The sequence below is a fragment of the Equus przewalskii genome, chromosome 25 (assembly GCF_037783145.1).
Source record: "Equus przewalskii isolate Varuska chromosome 25, EquPr2, whole genome shotgun sequence".
In the NCBI taxonomy this organism is placed as follows: Eukaryota; Metazoa; Chordata; class Mammalia; order Perissodactyla; family Equidae; genus Equus; species Equus przewalskii.
The window spans coordinates 18,844,545-18,865,002 of NC_091855.1; the positions used below are offsets into that span (position 1 = coordinate 18,844,545).

At 35.8% G+C, this 20,458-nt stretch overlaps 1 protein-coding gene across 1 annotated transcript in view; it reads left to right on the forward strand.

Annotated features, from left to right (window-relative positions):
• Positions 1–3,357: 3,357 nt before the first annotated feature.
• The window catches only part of DNAL1 (dynein axonemal light chain 1), a 39,393-nt gene continuing 22,292 nt past the window's right edge, over positions 3,358–20,458 (forward strand). Inside the window, exons 1-4 of the mRNA XM_008534800.2 lie at positions 3,358–3,486; positions 8,837–8,875; positions 12,435–12,544; positions 15,101–15,156. Coding sequence (XP_008533022.1) covers positions 3,484–3,486; positions 8,837–8,875; positions 12,435–12,544; positions 15,101–15,156 — 208 coding nt within the window. The 5' untranslated portion in view covers positions 3,358–3,483. The remainder of the gene's footprint in view (positions 3,487–8,836; positions 8,876–12,434; positions 12,545–15,100; positions 15,157–20,458) is intronic.

Genomic DNA, 20,458 nt, shown 5'->3' on the forward strand with positions numbered 1-20,458 from the left:
ATGTAGACAATGTAATTAACTATCTGAGGGAAAGGCAGACTTCATCCCTTCTACCTTCCACCACCTCCACCAAAAATTTAATTACAATTTGTGAATGAGCCTTAACTTATTAAATAATCTTAGTTGAAGTTCTGAGTTTTAATTCAAAACTTTAAAAATGTTTGGAATTAGAAAGTGTTAAAAGTTCTGGCCCTCATCATAATTTAGTTCCCCGCCGCCCCCCCCATATTTGAAGGGAAAGATTAAGGTATTAATTACTAGCCTTTGATTTTGGTTGATCAGTGGATCTTGTAGTCAGAACTATATTTTGGGCTCTTCTTGGCAAAGGATGAAGTGTTGTCACCCTAATTTGTAGTATTAATAGTTTTATCCCCCTAAATTAACATTTTTAATTGAATATATTTCAAAGTATTAACATCAAAAAGTATGTGTATACATACATACTTTTTATATGTATTTATATATTTATATATATATATATATATACATACACACTACCTCTTGATTTTGGGGATTATTTATGTAAGATTTTTAAAAGAGGTTTATTTTAAAACAGACCAAAAAACATAGTGAGGGTAGAAATTGGCTTTTTAGCAAATAACTATAATGAGAATCATAATCTGGGAAATCAACTATTGAAATTTGATACAATATTCATTCTAATTTGAACTGATAAACCTCTTGACTATAAATAACCTTAGGAATTAATGACTCTATTAGGCTTTAAGTTCCTTTATTTTTAATTTTATTTTAAGGTATGTAACTTTTAGCTATTTTGCTCAGTCTCAAATCATCTGTTAAATGTGACGATTTTTCTTCTCTTTTGTTAAATCCACTTTTTAAAAAAATTAAAGATTTCCTAACATATTTGGTTTTCTATTATTTTACACTATTTTACCTATACTTTTCAAAGGGTCTTCTAGATTTTCTGAATTTGGGGAAACTGTTTCAATAATATTTTTAAACTTTCTCTCAGCTTTCTTTAACCCAGGCTTGCAACAAGAGCAAGTGGACCTAATGCCATATTCTCTGGTGAACAGATCTTGGAATCTATTTTGTCATTTTGCAGGATTTAAAAGAACAAAGAAAGGATCTAAGTTATATAATTCTTTTTTTTCCCTGTGTGAGTGTTTTTAACCTTTGAGAATCTGAAACTCAAAATGTGCTTGATGAGAAATGTACCAAGATAGTGTGAATTAGCAGAGACAAGCAAATTTCTGTTTATATACTGGTAAACAGTTCATACAGTGGTAAATAGTTTTATTTATATGTAAATAAAACATATTCATGGTCAAAGTTTACTACTGGAATGACAAGGAGGAAGTAAAAGTAATGCCGTGAGTGAGCAAAAAGAACTGATTTATGCATGATGTTTCATCATTAATACCAGTTCCTTATGGTGTAATCCATGGTTTTGAGTAAAAGGAACTCTGCTGGGTTATGATATATGTTTTAGGATTAGATTGCCATTACAGCCGTACCAACAAACCTAGTAGAGGTTTTGGCAGGTGAGGAAGCATTCTAGCTCAGAGAGATGTGGAGTTGTAAAGATCTGAAAAAACACTACAAGAACAAAAGTTGGATATGTTATGAATGCACATTTTTATTTTCCTCAATTAACATTTTACTTTTTCCTATTTTTATGAGTGATTAAATTTCCTTTTTCAAAATGAAATTTCTTTCTTATTTCAAAATTTAAAACATCCACATTATAGAACAATTAGAAAATAGAGAAGCAAAAGGAACATTCTATTAGTCTGCTCGGGCTGCCTTAACAAAATCCCACAGACTGGGTGGTTTAAACAACAGAAATTTATTTTCTCACAGTTCTCGAGGCTGGAAGTTCAAGATCAAGCTACAGACAGGGTTGGTTTTTGATGAGGCCTCTCTCCTTGGCTCGCAGATGACCACCTTTCCACTGTGTCCTCACATGGCCTTTCTTCTGTGCACGCCATTCCTGGCATTGTTCCCCTTCTTATAAGGACACCAATCCTTTGGATTAGGGCCCCACTCTTATGGCCTCCTTTAACCATAATCACCTCCTGAAAGGCCCTGTCTCCAAATACAGTCACATTAGGGGTTAGGGCTTCAATATGTGAATTTTGAGGGGCCACAATTCAGTCCATAAGAAACATTAAACCCTCATAATATCCTTTTAAATACATTATGTATATATGCGTGTGCTATGTATAATTGTTTTGATTGAGGCTATGATAGTTTACAACCTTGTGAAATTTCACTTGTACATTATTGTCAGTCATGTTGTAGGTGCACCCCTTCACCCTTTGTGCCCACCCCCAACCCTGTCTTTCCCCTGGTAGCCACCAATCTGTTCTCTTTGTCCACGTGTTTAACATCACATGTGAGTGGAGTCATACAGAGATTGTCTTTCTCTGTCTGGCTTATTTCATTTATGATACCCTCAATGTCCATCCATGTTGTTGTGAATGGGATGATTTTATCCTTTATGCTATGTATAATTTTTGAGTATCATACCAACTATTTTGTTTGGTAACTTCCATTTTAAATTAATATATCATGGCTATCTTTGCTGTGAATAGATGCATAATCAGCAACACCTTTAATGGAAGTACTATATTATTTCATTCTTTGAATGTTCAATAACACCAATTCTTTTTTGCTGACATTAGGTTGTTTTTCTTTTTGCTATTAAAACTTTGAACATGTATCTCTGTGCACTTGTCTGATTATTTCTTCAGGATGAAGTCCTAGAAGTGGAACTGCTGGGTCACAGAGGTGTAAAAGTCTTTAATGCTTTCAATACAAATTACCAACAGCCCTACAGAAAGGCTGTAGCAATTTTAAACAGCAGTGTATAGGCGCGTCCCATTTCTTCATACCCCTAGCAACTCAGTATTTTTACAATTTGTGGTTAATTTGACAGGTGGTGGGAAAAAAAGACATCTGGGTTATGTAACATAAAACCAGCATTTCATGCTTTCAGACGCCTCGGGCTCCCTGGAGGGGCTGGGGAAGGTAACGGAAAAAATTCAGCCGAGTTTAGCTCCAGTATCCTCAATCCACAGCCAGGTGAATTACAGCAGGCTGTCAAGAGAAGGTTGGGAAGGGCAACCTACATGGGAAGGGAATTTTTAAAGTTCTTTTATGGGAGAGGGAATTGTTATGGGGAGGTTTTAAAGTTTTAAACTTTAGGCAGATACGCCACTCCAGATTAGCTGAAATTGCTTTCGGTAGGTAAAAGCACGTCTCCTGACGACTCTGCACAGTTAAGCAATCGAGCCAAGCGCATCACCCGCAGCCACCGGGAATCCAGCGGCAGCCGGGCGGGAAGACCCAGGCGCCCGCCGCGCAGTCCCACAATTCCCCTCTCGCGCCACCCAGAGGGCGGAGAGAAAGGACCACTGCCGGGGTCGGCGTCCTCGGAGAGTTCGGAGAAGTGCGCACGCGCACTGACCCCGACGGGCCTTAGCAACCAGAGCAGTGACAGTAGCAACGGCCGGAATGGTGAGTACCCTCCGGGCCCCATAGCCAAAGCTGAGAAGATATTGAAAGTGGAAATGGGTGACTGGAGGGTTGAGGGTGGGGGGTACTCGAGCAGAGGAAGGGAGCCGGTAGCGGACGCCAGCTCCGTGGAATCAGAGGCCTGAGGCGAAAGAGAAGCCCTGGCAGGAGGTGGTCTGCGGTGAGGGCGGCCTGGAGCGGATTGGAGGTTGGGTTAATGTGGAGGGACTCTGGCAGAGAAAAGGGAGGGCACAGAGCAGGAAATTCTCGAAGAAAAAAGCGGCTTAGAGTGGGAAAGGTGATAGAAGGGAGAGTATGAATAAGGATCTCTCTTTACATAGAAGTAATGTCCCCGGCTGGCGAGATGGAGGGGAGCTGGTTATGATAGGAGTGTAATACGGCTGCAGCAGTATTGCTGAACTGTGACGTGCCCAGGTGGCCCTCTGAATAAGTGCAGTCATAAGGTAACATTGTAAAACCCACTCTGATAGGATATGTTAGGGTAGTGTTTCTCAGATTTCAGTGTGCATAAATATAACTGCCGTCGGCCCAAGTATGAGCTTGTTGGAATGCAGATTACGAATTTTTTAAACGTTGGGGAGTGGGTTCAGCAATGTGCATTTCGACAAGGCACCTCAAGTGATTCTAAAATTGAAGGGCGCCCCACCACACTTTGAGAAATACTTTGAAATCTACGAGTGATCTATCCAATCAAAGCTCTTTATGAAGTAATGATCTTACCTATTGATGCTCCGCAACTCGTACTTAACGAGCGCACTCTCTTGCTTACATACTTAGTAGTTCCAACTAGTAGTTTGAAAAGGGATGTTGTTGGTTGGTTACAGACCCAGTCAAAGTTATTTAACAAAGTATGTGATTGTCCTGCCGTATGGGGATGTTTATGAAGAATGAGTATATTAGTTGTCTTCTTTTTGTGATTCCAATTCTATATAAGTGGGCAGAAATTGAACCCAGGAAATTGAAGGATGAGAAAGTCATGCCTGTCTCACCCACAAGATTAAACACCACTCTTTAAGAGTAGTTCCTTCCCCCACCCCAACCCCCTGCTTTCCTTCCTTTATTACACAGATATTTATCTGAAAACCACTGCCAAAGGAAATAAAAAGTTCTGGAACCTAGATTTATATTCAGGTGAAGAAAGAATCAGCCCTAAATAATTCTGAAAGTATGAACCATGAGAATTATTGAAAAGCTTCAAATAGGGAATCAGAACACCAGTAATTAGATGAAGCTAGCTGAGGCTGCAAACTAGGAATTCCAGGGCCCTCCAGAAATACAGGCCTACATAGTTTTTTAATTAAAAAAAAAAATCCCAATATCTTACAAATGATCATGTTTCATGTCAAAACCCAGAATTCTGGCTTCTCTGAAAAATCAGAAATACTGTATTTCACCATTGGATGCATTTTTTTTTCAAATTTTTGTATTACTGAAGTATGATGGTGTCATATAATTGGCAGCATCTTTTCTTAATGGTACATAAAATTAGGGTGTTTCTTTCTTTCTTTCTTTCTTTTGAGGAATATTACTCCTGAGCTAACATCTGCCACCAATCCTCCTCTTTTTGCTGAGGAAGACTGGCCCTGAGCTAACATCTGTGCCCATCTTCCTCTACTTTATATGTGGGATGCCTGCCACAGCATGGCTTGATAAGCGGTGTGTAGGTCCACACCTGGGATCCGAACGAACAAACCCTGGGCCGCTGAAGTAGAACATGCAGACTTAACCGCTGTGCCACCAGGCTGGCCCCTGGGTGTTACTTTCAATTAGTGGAGTTTTTATATTTGAAGAAATGTGATATTAGGGTAACTCTTGTCCCAAGTCTCACCTGCCAGCAGTTTTGGACAGCTGAGGAGAGTTTATCCTCTTTATATGACCAGCTTTACCCATTAATGATGTCCATTGGTCCTTTAGGCATTTGAATTTTTGACTCCTGCTATCAATAGGGGAACTAGTGACCTTGTAAACCAATTCTTTATTGCCACAATAGACAGCTAGATTGCTTCCAACTTGAAAGTTTTCTTATATGTGTCTTTTTATGGACCCATGCAGGGATTTCTCTGGGAACATACTCAGGATTGGGATTGCAGAGTCATAGGGTTTATGCATACTTAATTTCCCTAGGCACTGTCAGACTGCTTGCCAGAATGGCTCTACTGTGTTTTACTTCTTTCAGTAATGCATGTGAGTTCCCTTTTCTCTGCATTCTCAGCTCCTTTCTAGTTTTTGCCAATCTGAGGATGTATTTTAGTATCCCGTTGTTTTACTTTGCATTTCTCTGATTTTCAATGAGTTGGAACACCTTATCATATTCTTGTTAGTTATCTGGATTTCAGTTTCTGTGAATTTTCTGATTATATTTTTTTCCCAACTTTTCCGTTTTTCTTTTTATTTTGAATTTTAGGAGCTCCTTGTATGTTCTAGATATTAGTCCTTTGTTGGTTTTACATTGAAAAGATCTTCTCCCACGTTTTCTAACTTTGTTAAACAGGGTTCTTCACTTGCTGAACTTCATTTGTTCTAATTTTTGTCAGTTTATTCTATTGTGTGTTTCCATATAAATGGTCATCTGCACATAGTAAGTTTTATTTCCTCCTTTTAATCATTCCAATTTGTGTTTCTTTTTATTATATTATTGATAAAGATCTCTTCTACCATGTTAAACAGTGTCAGTGGTAGTAGGCATCCTTGATGTGTTTGGGATCTTAAAGAGAATACTTAGTATTACCTTCCCAATTTGGCCTACCTTGACCACCTTATTTAAAATAAACATCCTCCACACACATACACACATCCTGATACCCCTTACCAAGCTCAGCATTTTCTTTTTCCTTAGTAGTTAGTAATTCTAATACACTGTATAATTTGTTTATTATATATATTATTTATCATCTGTCTCCCTCCAATAGATGTAAGTTCCATGAAGGCAGGATCTTTGTTTTGTTCATTGATGTATCCTATGCCCATAGACCAATGTTTGGTACATAGTAGGATACTCAATAAATATTTGCTGAACTGAGTGAATTTCTGCATTAAGCATGGTCTTTGCTATAGCTTTTTGGTGTGTAGATTTTACCAAGTAAGGAATTTCCCTTTAACTTTTAGTTGAGAGCTTTTAATGTCAGATATAGAACTTTATCAAGTACTTATTAAAATAAATGTGTTTCTCTCTTTAATCCATCAATAAATGATCTACATTGGTAGATTTTTTTGTTGTTAAGCAATCCTTATGCTCCTGAGATAAGCCATCTTGATCATGATCATTATATACTATTGGCTTTAGAAGTCAATATTGTATCTAGGATTTTCAAATCTATGTTGAGAAATAAAGAGGGCTCCTTATCTTGTAGTATCAAGGTTATTCTAGCCTCATAAAATAAGTTGGCAGCTTTCCCTCTTTTTCTGGTTTCTAAAACAACTTGTATAATAGGGACTGTCTGTTCCTTGAAAGCTTATAAAAATATCTCAACTTGGAGCTTTAGGGAGGAGGATGAGGGTAAATCTCTTCAATTATCTTTTTAATGTTTTAAATAGTTATTGGTCTATGTTAATTTTCTGATTCTTCTTGTGACAGTTTTGGCACTTTTGTGTTTTTTCTAGAAATGTATACTTTGTCTAGGTTTTCAAACTTATTATATATTTGCTTATAATGTTTTATTTTTTAAATCTCTGTGTGTCTGTTTTATTTCTCCTTATTCAGTTTCTCTATATATGTATATATATATTTTTTTTTGGTGAGGAAGATTGGCTCTCAGCTAACATCTGTTGCCAGTCTTCCTCTTTTTTTTTTCTTTTTTGTCTCCAGAGTCCCCCAGCACATAGTTATATGTTCTAGTTGTAGGTTCTTCTAGTTCTTCTATGTGGGACACTGCTACAGCATGGCTTGATGAGCGGTGCTAGGTCTGCACCCAGGATCTGAACTGGCGAACTCCGGGCCCCCAAAGCAGAGCACGCGAACTTAACCACTGGGCCACAGGGCCTCCCCTCAGTCTATATTTTTAATTTGTATATCTTTTTTGCTCAGTTGGGCTTGCCAGAGATTTAAGAACCAACTTTTAGTTTTGTTAATCTTTTTTTCTTCCTGTTCTGTTTTTCATCGTCTTTTTCCTTTGTATTTCCTTCTGCCTTCTTTAGGTTTCCAATGATGTACTTTTTCAGATTGAAAAGCTATTTGAAGCTATAAGTTTCCTTTTAAGTGTTAATGTTCCTCAAATTTTGACTTTTTTGTCGTTTATTATTTTCCCTTAATTTATCATTTTCTTTTTAACCCAAGGGCTATTTATTTGTATGTCTTTACTTTCTAGGAATAATGGTATATACTTTTAAAATTTTCCTTTTCTTATTGTTCAGGGTTCTCTCTTTTTTTTTTATGAGCTCCAGCAACAATTCAAAGGATGTCTTCCTTTGCTCACCTTTAAAGTTTTAAATATCATATTAAATTGAATCTAAGATATTATTGATTATAAGGTGCAACATTATTTTGTGTTTTACTAAGAAAGAAAAATACAAAGTTGGAATTAAACTATGACAAATAATTTCTTATCACTTAGAATTTTTATTTTGTATGTATTGACAAAGTTCTTTAAAATATGTTTAAGCATATAGATTTTTATCATATATCGTCCTTTGCAAACGTAAAAAGGGATATGTGTATATGAAATAAAATAGTTAATATTTTTCTAAAACTTCACCACTGCCACCTGGCCACTGCAATAGTAAATTGTTCCTGATTGTAAGATGCATCCAAATTTCAAAGATGTTTAAATGTAAAAGATGTAGGTCTTAGAATCAGTGAAATAAGATCTATTTTAATTTCAAGTGTTGACGGCTATATATATTTTTTTCTCTTTTGAGGAAGATTAGCCCTGAACTAACATCCACTGCCAATCCTCCTCTTTTTGCTAAGGAAGATTGGCCCTGAGCTAAGATCTGTCCCCATCTTCCTCTACTTTATAAGTGGGACGCCTGCCACAGCATGTTGATAAGAGGTGCATGGGTCCACACCCAGGATCCAAATCGGCAAACCTGGGCCATCAAAGCGGAGCGCACGAACTTAACTGCTAGGCCACCGGGCCGGCCCCAAAAGCTATATATTTTTAAAACCAAGTGGGAGTGAAGTATATGGGCATTACATCATGATTTTCTTAATTTCTCTGATAGGTATTTAAATAAACTATTCTGATTTCAGGAACTTAAAACACTCTCTTTGCATAGAAAGTCTCAAAGAAGTTAATCTTTTTAATAGTAAACCTCAAGGCTAATAATTATTGTGTGAAAATTGCGTCAACAAATGACACCAACAGACAGCCTTGTTTTTTCTTCTCTTTTTAAGGCAAAAGCAACAACAATCAAAGAAGCCCTAGCCAGATGGGTGAGTATATGAGTTTTTACTTGTTTTATAAACCATCCAAGCAGAATTTTTGGATAGTTATTTAAATCTGACCATTCACTACAAGGAATCTTTGTGGTATTGGAACTGTTTAGCTCCCTTGACAGTGGTGGTAGATACATGAACCTACACAGGTGATAAAAGTGTAGAACTTAATACACACACACAAACACATTCACATTTAAATATACAAATTAGTACAAGTAAATTGGGAACATCTGATTAAAATCAGTGGATTGTATCAATATCAATGTCCTGGTTGTGATATTATACTGTAGTTTTTCAAAATGTTAGCATTGGGGGAAACTGGGCAAAGTGCAAGGGATCTCTCTGTGTTATTTTTTATAACTACAGGTAGATCTTCAAATATCTCAATAAAAATTTCAATCAAAAAAATCTGACCACTGGAAAATTTAAATATGGAAAGGCTGATTCATCTATTACTATAAGATGGCCGGAATCTCTGTGTTAAAGTACATTTTCTTTTTCAACTTTATCATCATTAAACTATATATCATTTTCAGGTTATAGAGTGGTATATGTTGTGGATTATCTAGATTTTAGTTAGATGATGGTTTTAGCTTCTTGGAGGTTAGAACAGAGACAACCCGTGTGAGCAAGCTAAAATCATACATGGACAATTGAAAAGACATTGAATAAAAATACTGAGGCAATGCCCAGCATCACTGATCATCAGGAAAATGCAAATCAAAACCAATGAGATATCACCTCACACCTGTTAAAATGGCTATCATCAAAAAGACAAGAGAGGACCAGCCCTGGTTGCCTAGTGGTGAAGTTCGGTGCTCTCTGCTTCGGTGGCCCAGGTTTGGTTCCTGGGTATGGACCTAACCACTTGTCTGTAAGTGACCATGCTGTGGTGGTAGTTCACGTACAAAAAGAGGAAGATTGGCAACAGATGTTAGCTCAGGGTGACTCTTCCTCAGCAAAAAAAAGACAAGAACTCTTGTACACTGTTGATGGGAATGTGAATTGGCACAGCCACTATGGAAAACAGTATGGGGGTTCCTCAAAAAATTAAAACTAGAACTACCATATGATCCAGCAATCTCACTTCTGGATATATATTGGAAGGAAATGAAATCACTATCTTGAAGAGATATCTGTATCCCCATGTTCTTTGCAGCATTATTTGCAATAGCCAAGACATGGAAACAACCTAAATGTCCATTGATAGATGAATGGAAGAAGAAAATGTGTATATATACACAATGGAATATTATTCAGCCATAAAAAGAAGGAAATCCTGCCATTTGTGACAACATGAATGGGTCTTGAGTGCATGATGCTAAGCGAAATAAGTCAGATAAAGAAAGACACATACTGTATGATCTCACTTATATGTGGAATCTAAAAAAGCCAAATTCATAGAAACAGAGAGTAGAATGGTGGTTGCCAGGGGTTGGGGACTGGGGGAGATAGGGAGATGTTGATCAAAGGGTACAAGCTTCCAGTTACAAGATGAATAAGTTCTGGGGATCTAATGCACAGCATGGTGACTATAGTTAATAATACTGTATTATATACTTGCAAGTTGTTAAAAAAGTAGATCTTAAATGTTCTCAGCATACACACAAAAATTATGTGAGGCAATGGATGTGTTAACTAATTCTTATTGTAATCATTTTGTAATATGTACATGTATCAAATCATGTTGTACACCTTAAACTACACCTGTTATTTGTCAATTATATCTCAAAAAAGCTAGAAAAAATACTAAAGCATATTGTAATGTTAGAAAGGAAACTGCATGGTAAAAAACATGCATTAAATATAAACTATAAATATTTTGAATATAACATTCTATAAAGTTTGAACAGTTGTAATTTAGCATTATAGACAGAATTTCCATAGAGTATAGAGATGGCTCCTCAGTGATAACTTGTCTGTTATCAATAATTTTTCACAGAATAATGTATCTTTTGCTTTTGTAGCTGGGTTTTGAATAAAGTCTTTGAAGAGACTTGGTGTCTAAGGAAAATAGACAAAGTGAATAGGATAATGAAATATTTGAATTCTTCTTTTAGTGCTTATAAACTTCTTTGTACTCATTGTATTTTTAAACTTTATTTCTGTTTGGCTAATGAAAAAACTGTTTCATTAAAGAAAAAAAGTGTGGAGTAGGCTGAATTAATTAATTAGATTCAATTTTCCTTGAATTAGATTTTAGGACTTTATTTTAGTTACTTATAATAACAAGTGGTTGTTTTTTTGTTTTGGTTTGTAGGTTCTATTTCTAGATTACAGTGTGGCCATAAATATTTGACTTTAAGATTATTTGAAGACATCAAGCTCACTCTTTGACTGATTAACCCAACATTTATTGAGGCTCCACTAGGTGTCCGTTTCCCCTCCCCTAACTATAAATGTATGGCACAAAAATGAGTGCTGAGTGGATGTGTATTAGGTCTCTTTCTTTCAATTGATTGTATATTTTCTATTATTGATGTGTGATGATTTGACTTTTAAAAATAAGCCTCTTTTGTGTCTTACATTGCATTAGGTTATAGAAGACATAGGAAAGCAAAGGAAGTGGTCCCTGAGCTTTAGGAGCTTCCCGTGTTGTTGGAGAGATAGAATTCACTCTTAAGTACCGAGGTACTTAGAAAATATTATTAGTCAGCATATACTGGTAATTAAATTGCAAATTGTGTACTTAGTACCAAAATTAAATTCTAAGGTAGAATTTAGTAGTAAATTATTGTAGAGCAAATAGCTTTGACCTCAGCTGTGTAGAAAGGGAATACCTTCTTGGTATTTGGGGGTTCTAGCTCAGGCTGAACTGTGTATTGAAAAAGGAAGATGAGATGACAAAAAAAACAGTCGATCTTATAGATTTAAATCTGATATTTAAGAAAATGTTGTGCCGGCCCGGTGGCGCAGCAGTTAAGTTTGCATGTTCCACTTCAGTGGCCCAGGGTTTGCTGGTTTGGATCCCGGGTTTGGACCTGCACACTGCTTGTCAAGCCATGCTGTGGTAGGTGTCCCACATATAAAGTACAGGAAGATAGGCACAGATGTTAGCTCAGGGCCAATCTTCCTCAGCAAAAAGATGAGGCTTGGTGGCAGATGTTAGCTCAGGGCTAATCTTCCTCAAAAAAAAAAATGAATTAAACATGTAAATAAATGATTTTTAAAAAAAAGGAAAATGTTGTTTAGGGACAAGGAATTCTCCCCAGGAAAATGTTTTTGTTGTGTTTTGGTTTTTTTTTTTTTTTTGGCTAATTGATGGACTCTTAAAGCATTTTAAATATTAGAGGAATAGAAGTTATTTTCTTTCCTCCTCCTTTCCCTTTGGTTAGGACCTAACAATGAATTATCCAATCAGCCATGTAGAAGCCTAGTTATCAGGGTCAGTAAGTAAATGTTGTCAATAAGTGAACTGTAAAGAATGCACAGAATTATTAAATTCTAATAATTATTTTTAAATAAACATTGAAAAGCCATGGAAAATCCTTGTCTTTTTTAGTTTCACATTGCAATCAGGGATCATTTTCTTCCAAATTTGTTTTTATCATAGGAAGAGAAAACCAGTCAGAAGCCATCCGAAGCCAAAGAGATAAAGCTTTATGCCCAGATTCCCCCTATAGAGAAGATGGATGCATCCTTGTCCACACTTGCTAATTGCGAGTAAGTGTTCTTTTTTCATCCTTGTTGTATTACTATTAAATTTACCTTCCTTTTCTAAATAAAGAACTAGAAAAATATGTTTGTTTTCTGTGATCTTCATTTCTTTTTTTGTTTGCTTAATGTACTTCTCCCTTTGGCAAGGCCAAACTTAGAAGATTATTGTTTTAGAGAATTATAACTCTATTGAGTTATCCTGAACAATACAATTTTTTTAATAAAAATTTTTATAATGTGCCTGGAAAATGGAAATTTCCTTGTCTCTTGGGAAAAGCTAAATAACACAATAAAACTATTGCTCTGTCATAAAATCTAGTACTTTCTCTTGTAAAATTATTCACCAAAGTTAGTACTATACTTGCTAGAGGCCTAAGACATACTGCTTTAAAAAACGTTTCAAATTATAAAAATGCATTGCAAAAAATCCAGAAAATATAAAAAGCACAAAGGAAAGAAATTAATATCAACCAAAATTGCACCACCTTTTGAGAATCAGTGTTAGCATTTTGATGTAGAGCCATCTAATTTTTTTTCTGATTGGACTCAAGTTACAAATATTATTTTGTAGTCCTATTTTCCCATGACTTTAAGTATGGCATCTATATTCCTATTAACTTATTTTCAAAATACTCTATATACTTTTTAGGATTGTGTGGCTAATTTGAGGCAGTTACACCATGACACCTTGTGATCATGCTCTCAGGCTGCGATGTCTCTTGTCAGGACTGCAGAATGTTATAGAATCATTTAGAATTCTTTCTGATTTCTTCACCGTGTGTTTTTCTAAGTGTGGTCCCCTGACTCCCTACATAAGAATCTCCTTATGCAGGAGATAAGACCCGCCCCAAATTTTTAGAAACACAATATCTGCTGATGAAACCTAGGAATCTGTGTTTATAATAAACAACTTGGGTGATTTTTAGACACGTTTGTGAACCTGTGCATTAGACTAATATCTGTGTTTGGAATTAAAGGGAAAAGCAAACACTTAGTGATTGTATCCAACTTGTCCTTTTTCATGAGAGCATAGTGTATACATTTAAAAAATCCACTTTAGATGTTTTTTGGCTTCAAAAGCTTGATTTCAAAATGCACGATTTCAAAGTGGTCAGATATCTTTTTACATAAAGCCATCTCAAAGGCAAGCGTTTGAATGTTTTGTACCTCATACCAAGGTTCCTTGGAAACTGCTTAGAAAGAGTTGGCCTATTCATATGTTTGCTGACAATCTCTGTGGGCAAGTTGCCTAAATAACAATGAATAAATTATTTCTCAAGCGTATTCCCAGATTTAAGGCACTCCATTTTTCACTGGTAGTTCTTGGGAGTGGGGGATGACTATAAAATAGTCTGACTATAAAATAGTCTGACTATAAAAATGATCTGACCAATAATTTACAATGTACACAATTTGCTTTTGTTGTTTCAAGCAAGAATGTGAATAATTCTTCAAGTCAAATCAGAAAGGATAAGATGACATATTTTACAGTCAAATTTTTGGGGTTTTAAATTTGGCTCTGCCACTTTCTGGTTGTGTAATATTAGGCAAATTGTCTAACATCTTTGTGCTTCAGTTTCCTAATTTGTAAAATATGGATAATAATAATACTTCACAGGAGTGTTGTGATGGTTAAAACAGTTAATACATGTAAACTTCTTAAAAGAATACTAGGCACACATTAAGTGTTTGACAAGATGAGCTTTTATTGTATTTTTTGCATGAAATTTACTGAGGTAGTAGACATTTTTGTCAAGAAAAGAAGACTAAGAATGTGTAATTATACTCCCTTTAAAAATTTGGTTTTATATCATTAACATGTATAGAAAAAATCTGGACAAATATATGCGAACTAGTAAAAGTAGTCATCCCTGGGGGAATGTGTGGGGTGTTTAGGATTACATATGACTTCTTACAGTATACATTTCTGAATGGTTTAACACGTGAAGAAATAAATATCTCCATACGTGCATATAATAAAGTTCTACTGTTTATAAAAGGATCATATAAAAATGTATCGTTCTGCTAGATGCTTTTTTAACTTAACTACAGATCATGGACATCTTCCCAAGTTGGTATCTATAGCCCAATCTCATTTGTTTTAGTGGCAGCATATCATTTCATTATCTGTTCCTCAGTTGATGGATGTTTATAGACTTTTTCCCATTTTTTTGCTATTAGAATAATACAATAAATAATCTAGTTCATATATCTTTTGGCATTTGTATTAATATTTCAGTAGGATGTATTCCCAGAAATAAATTACTGAGTCAAAGAGTACATGCATTAAAAAATTTAATAGATAACACCAAACTGCCCTCATAAGGTTTTTTTTTTAAATTTTCTGCAATGAGCATGTTAATACTTTTGTAATCAGAAGAAGAGTATGAAGATTTCAAAATGAAGGAGTACATGCTATGTCTGAGGGGGTGAAAAGGATATTCAGTGTAAAAAGGAAATATGACTTAAATATCATCTTCTATGGGCACTTGAAGAATAATTTCTGATATACCATTTAAAATTTTTTCATATTAATTCAAGTTTTCCTTTGTTCTTTTTAAGGAAGCTTTCACTGTCTACAAACTGCATTGAAAAAATTGCCAACCTGAATGGCTTAAGTAAGTGATCCACAGTAGCAGATGGTTCTTGGATTTTCCAGTTATTGGCATAAACATTCCAGAGACACTGCATAATCCTAGAAGCTGGCACCTGTTGTAACCACAGTAATTGTCAGATGACAGAGAGAATATATAAACCATGTGTCTTAAGTTTGATTATCCACAAAAAATTAGAGATAACATGAGACCTGAATATTTTAAAGACATTTTAAAGCTTTTATAGAGTTAGAATTGAGATATCTTAAATAGAAATTCAGATTTTTTATTACATATTTTTTTGTTCAGATTTGTCTTGTGTTTTGTACTTGTTAGGTTTAAAATTTAATTCCTCACCACCCCTGTTTTTCCTGTGCTCTTTGTTAACGGCATCGCCACCTTCCCCGTTGCCAAGGCCTCTGACTGCTTGTGCTAGTTTCCTATGGCTGCTCAAACTTGGTGGCTTAAAGCCACAGAAATTTATTCTCTCAGTTCTGGATGTCAGAAGTCTGAAATCAGTTTCCCTGGGCCAAAATCAAGGGAGCTGTACTCCCTCTGGAGGCTTTGGGGGAGAATTTGTTCCTTGCCTCCTCTAGATTCTGATGGCTGCCATACTCCTGGGCTTGTGACTGCATCACTCCGGTCTCTGCCTTTATGGTCATATTGCCTTCTCCTTTTCGGTCTGTGTCAAATATTTCTCTGCCTCCCTCTTATGAGGATATATGTGATTGCATTTAGGGAACACCTGGATAATCAAGGCTACTCTCCCCGTCTTAAGATCCCTAACTTAATCACATCTGCAAAGTTCTTTTTTCCCCGTATAGAGTAACATTCACAGGTCCCAGGGATTCGGGTGTAGATATCTTTGGGTTAGCCATTATTTAGCTTACCATATTCTCCCTTTACTTCCCTCAAGCCCTACCTCCAAGTTCATTACTAAGTTCTGTTAACTCTACTCTTTGAAAGAATTCTCAAATAATTTGTTGCTTTTCCATTTCTAGGAGCTACAGGTTTAATTTAGCCCCTCATCATAGCCCCCTAGATGGTGTTTTCAAATATTTTTGACCACTTTCCACAGTAGGAAATATATTCGGATTCATGACTCAATACCTGTATTCATATGGATATGCATACCAATATACACCTACACATATGAACTGGAATAAAGTTTGTAAAACAATATTTACCCTTATAGCATAAGTTACAGTATAAATTTTTTTAGTTTGATTTCATTTTTTTAAAATGCATGTCACAGCCCACCAAGTTGACTTCAAATGACCCAGTTTGAAAAATACTGCCTTACAACTTTTGTGATAGCCTCCTAATTGATCTCCTTGTCTCCTATCTTTCTGCTTTTCAGTTGACCTTCAGTACTGATACCAAAGTTTTCTTTCTAAAAATATTGTTCTCATTATCATTCCTCCACATCAGAGACCTTTAATGGCTCCTCTTTGCCTAGTAAAGACCAAATGCCTTAATGTTGCATTCAAAGTCATCTAAAAGCTTGTACCACCCTATTCACACCCAAACACATCACTCTTTTTTATGACTTTGTGCATTTGTTAATGCAGTCCTTTTCGTTAACAACAGCCCCTTCTTCTAACAGGGAGGTCCTACAAGAAACAAAATTAAGTTTAAGAATGCCAAGTTTAAATGTCATTTCTCCCTCTAAAGTTTTCTCTAATCTCTAGCATCATAATTACTCCTTCTTTGGGAACGTTTATAACAGTCTACCTTGGGTTATAATAGTAATTACCTACTTCATGTAGTTATTGTGAAGATTAAATGAGTTAGTGTATATAAAGTACTTAGAATGTATCTGGTGCATATAAATACTCAAGAAATATCAGCCATTATTAGAGTTAGTGAGGAATATGTTCTATCTCTTTAGATAATGAGCTCCTTGAGAGCAAGCATCACATCTTATTAGTCTTTTTATCTTCTATTTTAAATCTCAGTCCCCCCTAGTACCTTAGTCACAGTTGGCATTCAGTGTTTATATAGCACTGGAGAGGAAGTGTTTACTATTAGAGTTGTGCATAAGATGACTCAATCTATTCCAGTTTTTCACTGACTCCTTAAACAGTTTGAGATGTTTCACGTTATTCCCTGCTTCGATTTCTTTGTAATTGAAACACTTTGCTTAAATGAGGCTAAATTGATAACGTTATTTATCAGTACAAATAACATGCTTTTCTTAAAAAAATGACTATGACAATAGTGAAAATGAATAACCTTCTATATAGGGCTGGCAATAGATTTTAACTCATATTCTAACTTTGGTCAATTGGTAGTGACTCCCAGGAAAATTGTATGAAGAAGAGTTCCAAAAATTCAGTGGAAAAAAGTATCTCGATCAATTATTGATGTTTATCGTAGACACGGAATGCGAGTATAGGCGTTTGTACCATGTATTTGCTATACTTGACTCATCTCGTTTTAGTTCTGCTTGTAACAAATAGTCCTTCGCAGTCTATGGCGAGGGAATACACTTTATCTGTGACTATGAAGCAAAAAGAAGCCAAGTGACACATATAAAGGGTTGACTAAATGACTCTAGTTTGCATCCCACCCCTTTCCTTTCATGAGCACTGTAGTCTTACTTATTATGCTATGATGAGAGGATCTGAAATAAATAGGTATTCCTGTTTAACGGGGGGTTTATAAGGCAGAATAACCCTAATGGCAGTTTATCTTTATTGTACCAAAGCTGTCACTGGAAAACTGCGTGACATGACTGTTCAAAACTGTGACTAAAAAGCTGCACAATGTGAATATTAATAATCTCATATTAAAGATTAGAAAGTAAATTTTGTTGTCTTGTATCTTTGGTAAAAGAAATTATATGTTACTCCTTCAGTTTACTAAATAAATAAACATAAAACTTTAACTGTTTTGATTTTCATCAGGACCTGTATGAAGAAAAAAGCCAGTATTTTCCTCTTAGTGGTGCTCTACTTATGCAGCATATAAAGTACGGAAAATATATAATTGTGTTATGTTAGAACACTTAATCTATTAACTTTGATATTATAATATATTTCCCTGTTCAGCAATCAGGTCTTTTTAGCCTTTTATTAGCATTTTTTTAAAAGCATTTTTTTAAAAAAAGGAGTTTGGGGGTTGGCCTGGTGGCATAGTGGTTAAGTTCACGCGCTCCTTTGGTGGCCCAGGGTTCGCAAGTTTGGATCTCAGTGCTGAGCTAGCACTGCTCATCAAGCCACACTGTGGTAGGTGTCCCACATAAAGTAGAGGAAGATTGGCACAGATGTTAGCTCAAGGCCAGTCTTCCTCAAACAAAAAGAGGAAGATTGGCAACAGATGTTAGCTTCCTCACAAAAACAAGGGGAAAAAAGGAGTTTTATATATTGTTAGATATTATCTTTGAAAGAGTTGCATATATTTGTTATCCAATTTCTAAGGTGGTTTCTCAGTCTTCATCTTAGTTGACCTACCAGTGTATTTTGACATGGGTGATTTCTCTTTCCTCTTTGAAACAATTTCAGTATTTGGCTTCTAGGACACTATACCCTCCTGATTTCCTCCTGCCTTTCTGGCTACTTCTTCCCAGTCTCGTGTCCCCAACTTTTAAATGTTGGAGTACCCCAGGACTCAGGTTTCGGATCTCTTCTCTTTTCTACCTTCGCCTACTCCCTAGATTATTTCATCCAGATTATGGCTTTACCATCCATACGCTGATGGCTCCCAAATTTCTCTCTCTAGTCCAGATGTCTCCTCTGAGCTCCAGATTCAGATTCACTTGCCTGATATTTCCATTGGATGGCTAAAAGCCATCTCATACTTAACGTGTCCAAAACTGAGTGCTGATAGCCTTCCCAGCCACACCTAAACCAACTTCTTGTATGTTTGTTTCAGAAAGCGACAGCTCCATTCTTCCAGTTGCTCAGACCACACTCCTTGATCATTTCTTGACTCCTCTCTTACACATCCCCTATGAGGCCTATTATCTTTCTAATTTTATCTCCTGTTACTCTCCCTTGTGTTTCATGAGCACTTCTGCCTCATTGCCTTTGCACTTGAAGTTCCCTCTGCCTGTAAATGTTCTTCCCCCAGATATCCTCATGGCTAGCTGCCTCACTTCCTTTGAGTCTTTACTTAAAAATCACCTTCTATCTAAAATGTCAACTTCTCCCAACCCCCTGACATTTAATTCCTTTTACCTGCTTTTTTTGTCCTTCACACTTTTCACTATCTGATATACTCACTTATTTTGTTTATTATCTGCCAAATGTTAGCTCCATGATAGCAGAAATTTTTATCTGTCTTATCACTGTTATATTGCAAGTGCTTATAACTGTTTCTGGCATGTAATAGATAATGATTATGTGTTAAATGAAAAACTTTTTGAATAAGCTTTTTATTCTGCATGAAATTGAAAAAAATAAAATGGTAATTTTTCCATGTCAGGAAGCTTTAAAGAATAATCGATTATGTGGTTTTCGTAAACATTTAATTTTCACACATTATAGTTGTATGGGGTGTATTAGTTTGCTGGGGCTGCCGTAATGAATCCCATAGACTGGTGGCTTCAACAACAGAAATTTATTTTCTCACAGTTGTGGAAGCTGGAAGCCTAAGATCAAGGGGTCAGCGGGATTGATTTCTTCTGAGCCCTCTCTCCTTGGCTCCTGCATGCCATCTTTTCCCTTTGTCTTCACATGGTCTTTTCTCTGTTTCTGTCTGTATCTTAATCTCCTCTTATGATGGCACCAGGCATATTGAATTTTACCTAAAATGATCTCATTTTACCTTAATTACCTCTTCAAAGGCTCTATATCCAAATACAGTCACATTCTGAGGTACTGGAGGTTAGGACTTCAACAGATGAATTTTGAGGGGACACAATTCAGCCTGTAACATGGGGTCTTGTTTCAATAGTTAAACCATTTTACATAAATTAGATCACTCATAAAGTGCATTGTTCTGAAAGTTAAATGTTTCTCATAAGAGAATTTAAAATAATTTATTAAATTAAAACTAAAGTTTATGTAACTATATATACCTGATACACACACACATACAAACACCATTTGTTTGTACTTACTATAGATTAGGCATTATGCTGACTGTTTTAGACAGTTATCTTATTTAATCCTTACAGTCTTATAAGATAGATATTTCCTCATTTTATATATGCTGAAACTGAGATTCAAAGAGGCTTGGGTGCTCCCATAGAGGGTTGAGATTGGAACTCAGTTAATTAGATTTGTGTTCTTAACCATTGAATTATAGATGTTACAGACTAGTGCCATCTAATAGAAAGAACTGTCTGCACTGTCACAGTACAGTTGCCACTAGCCATGTA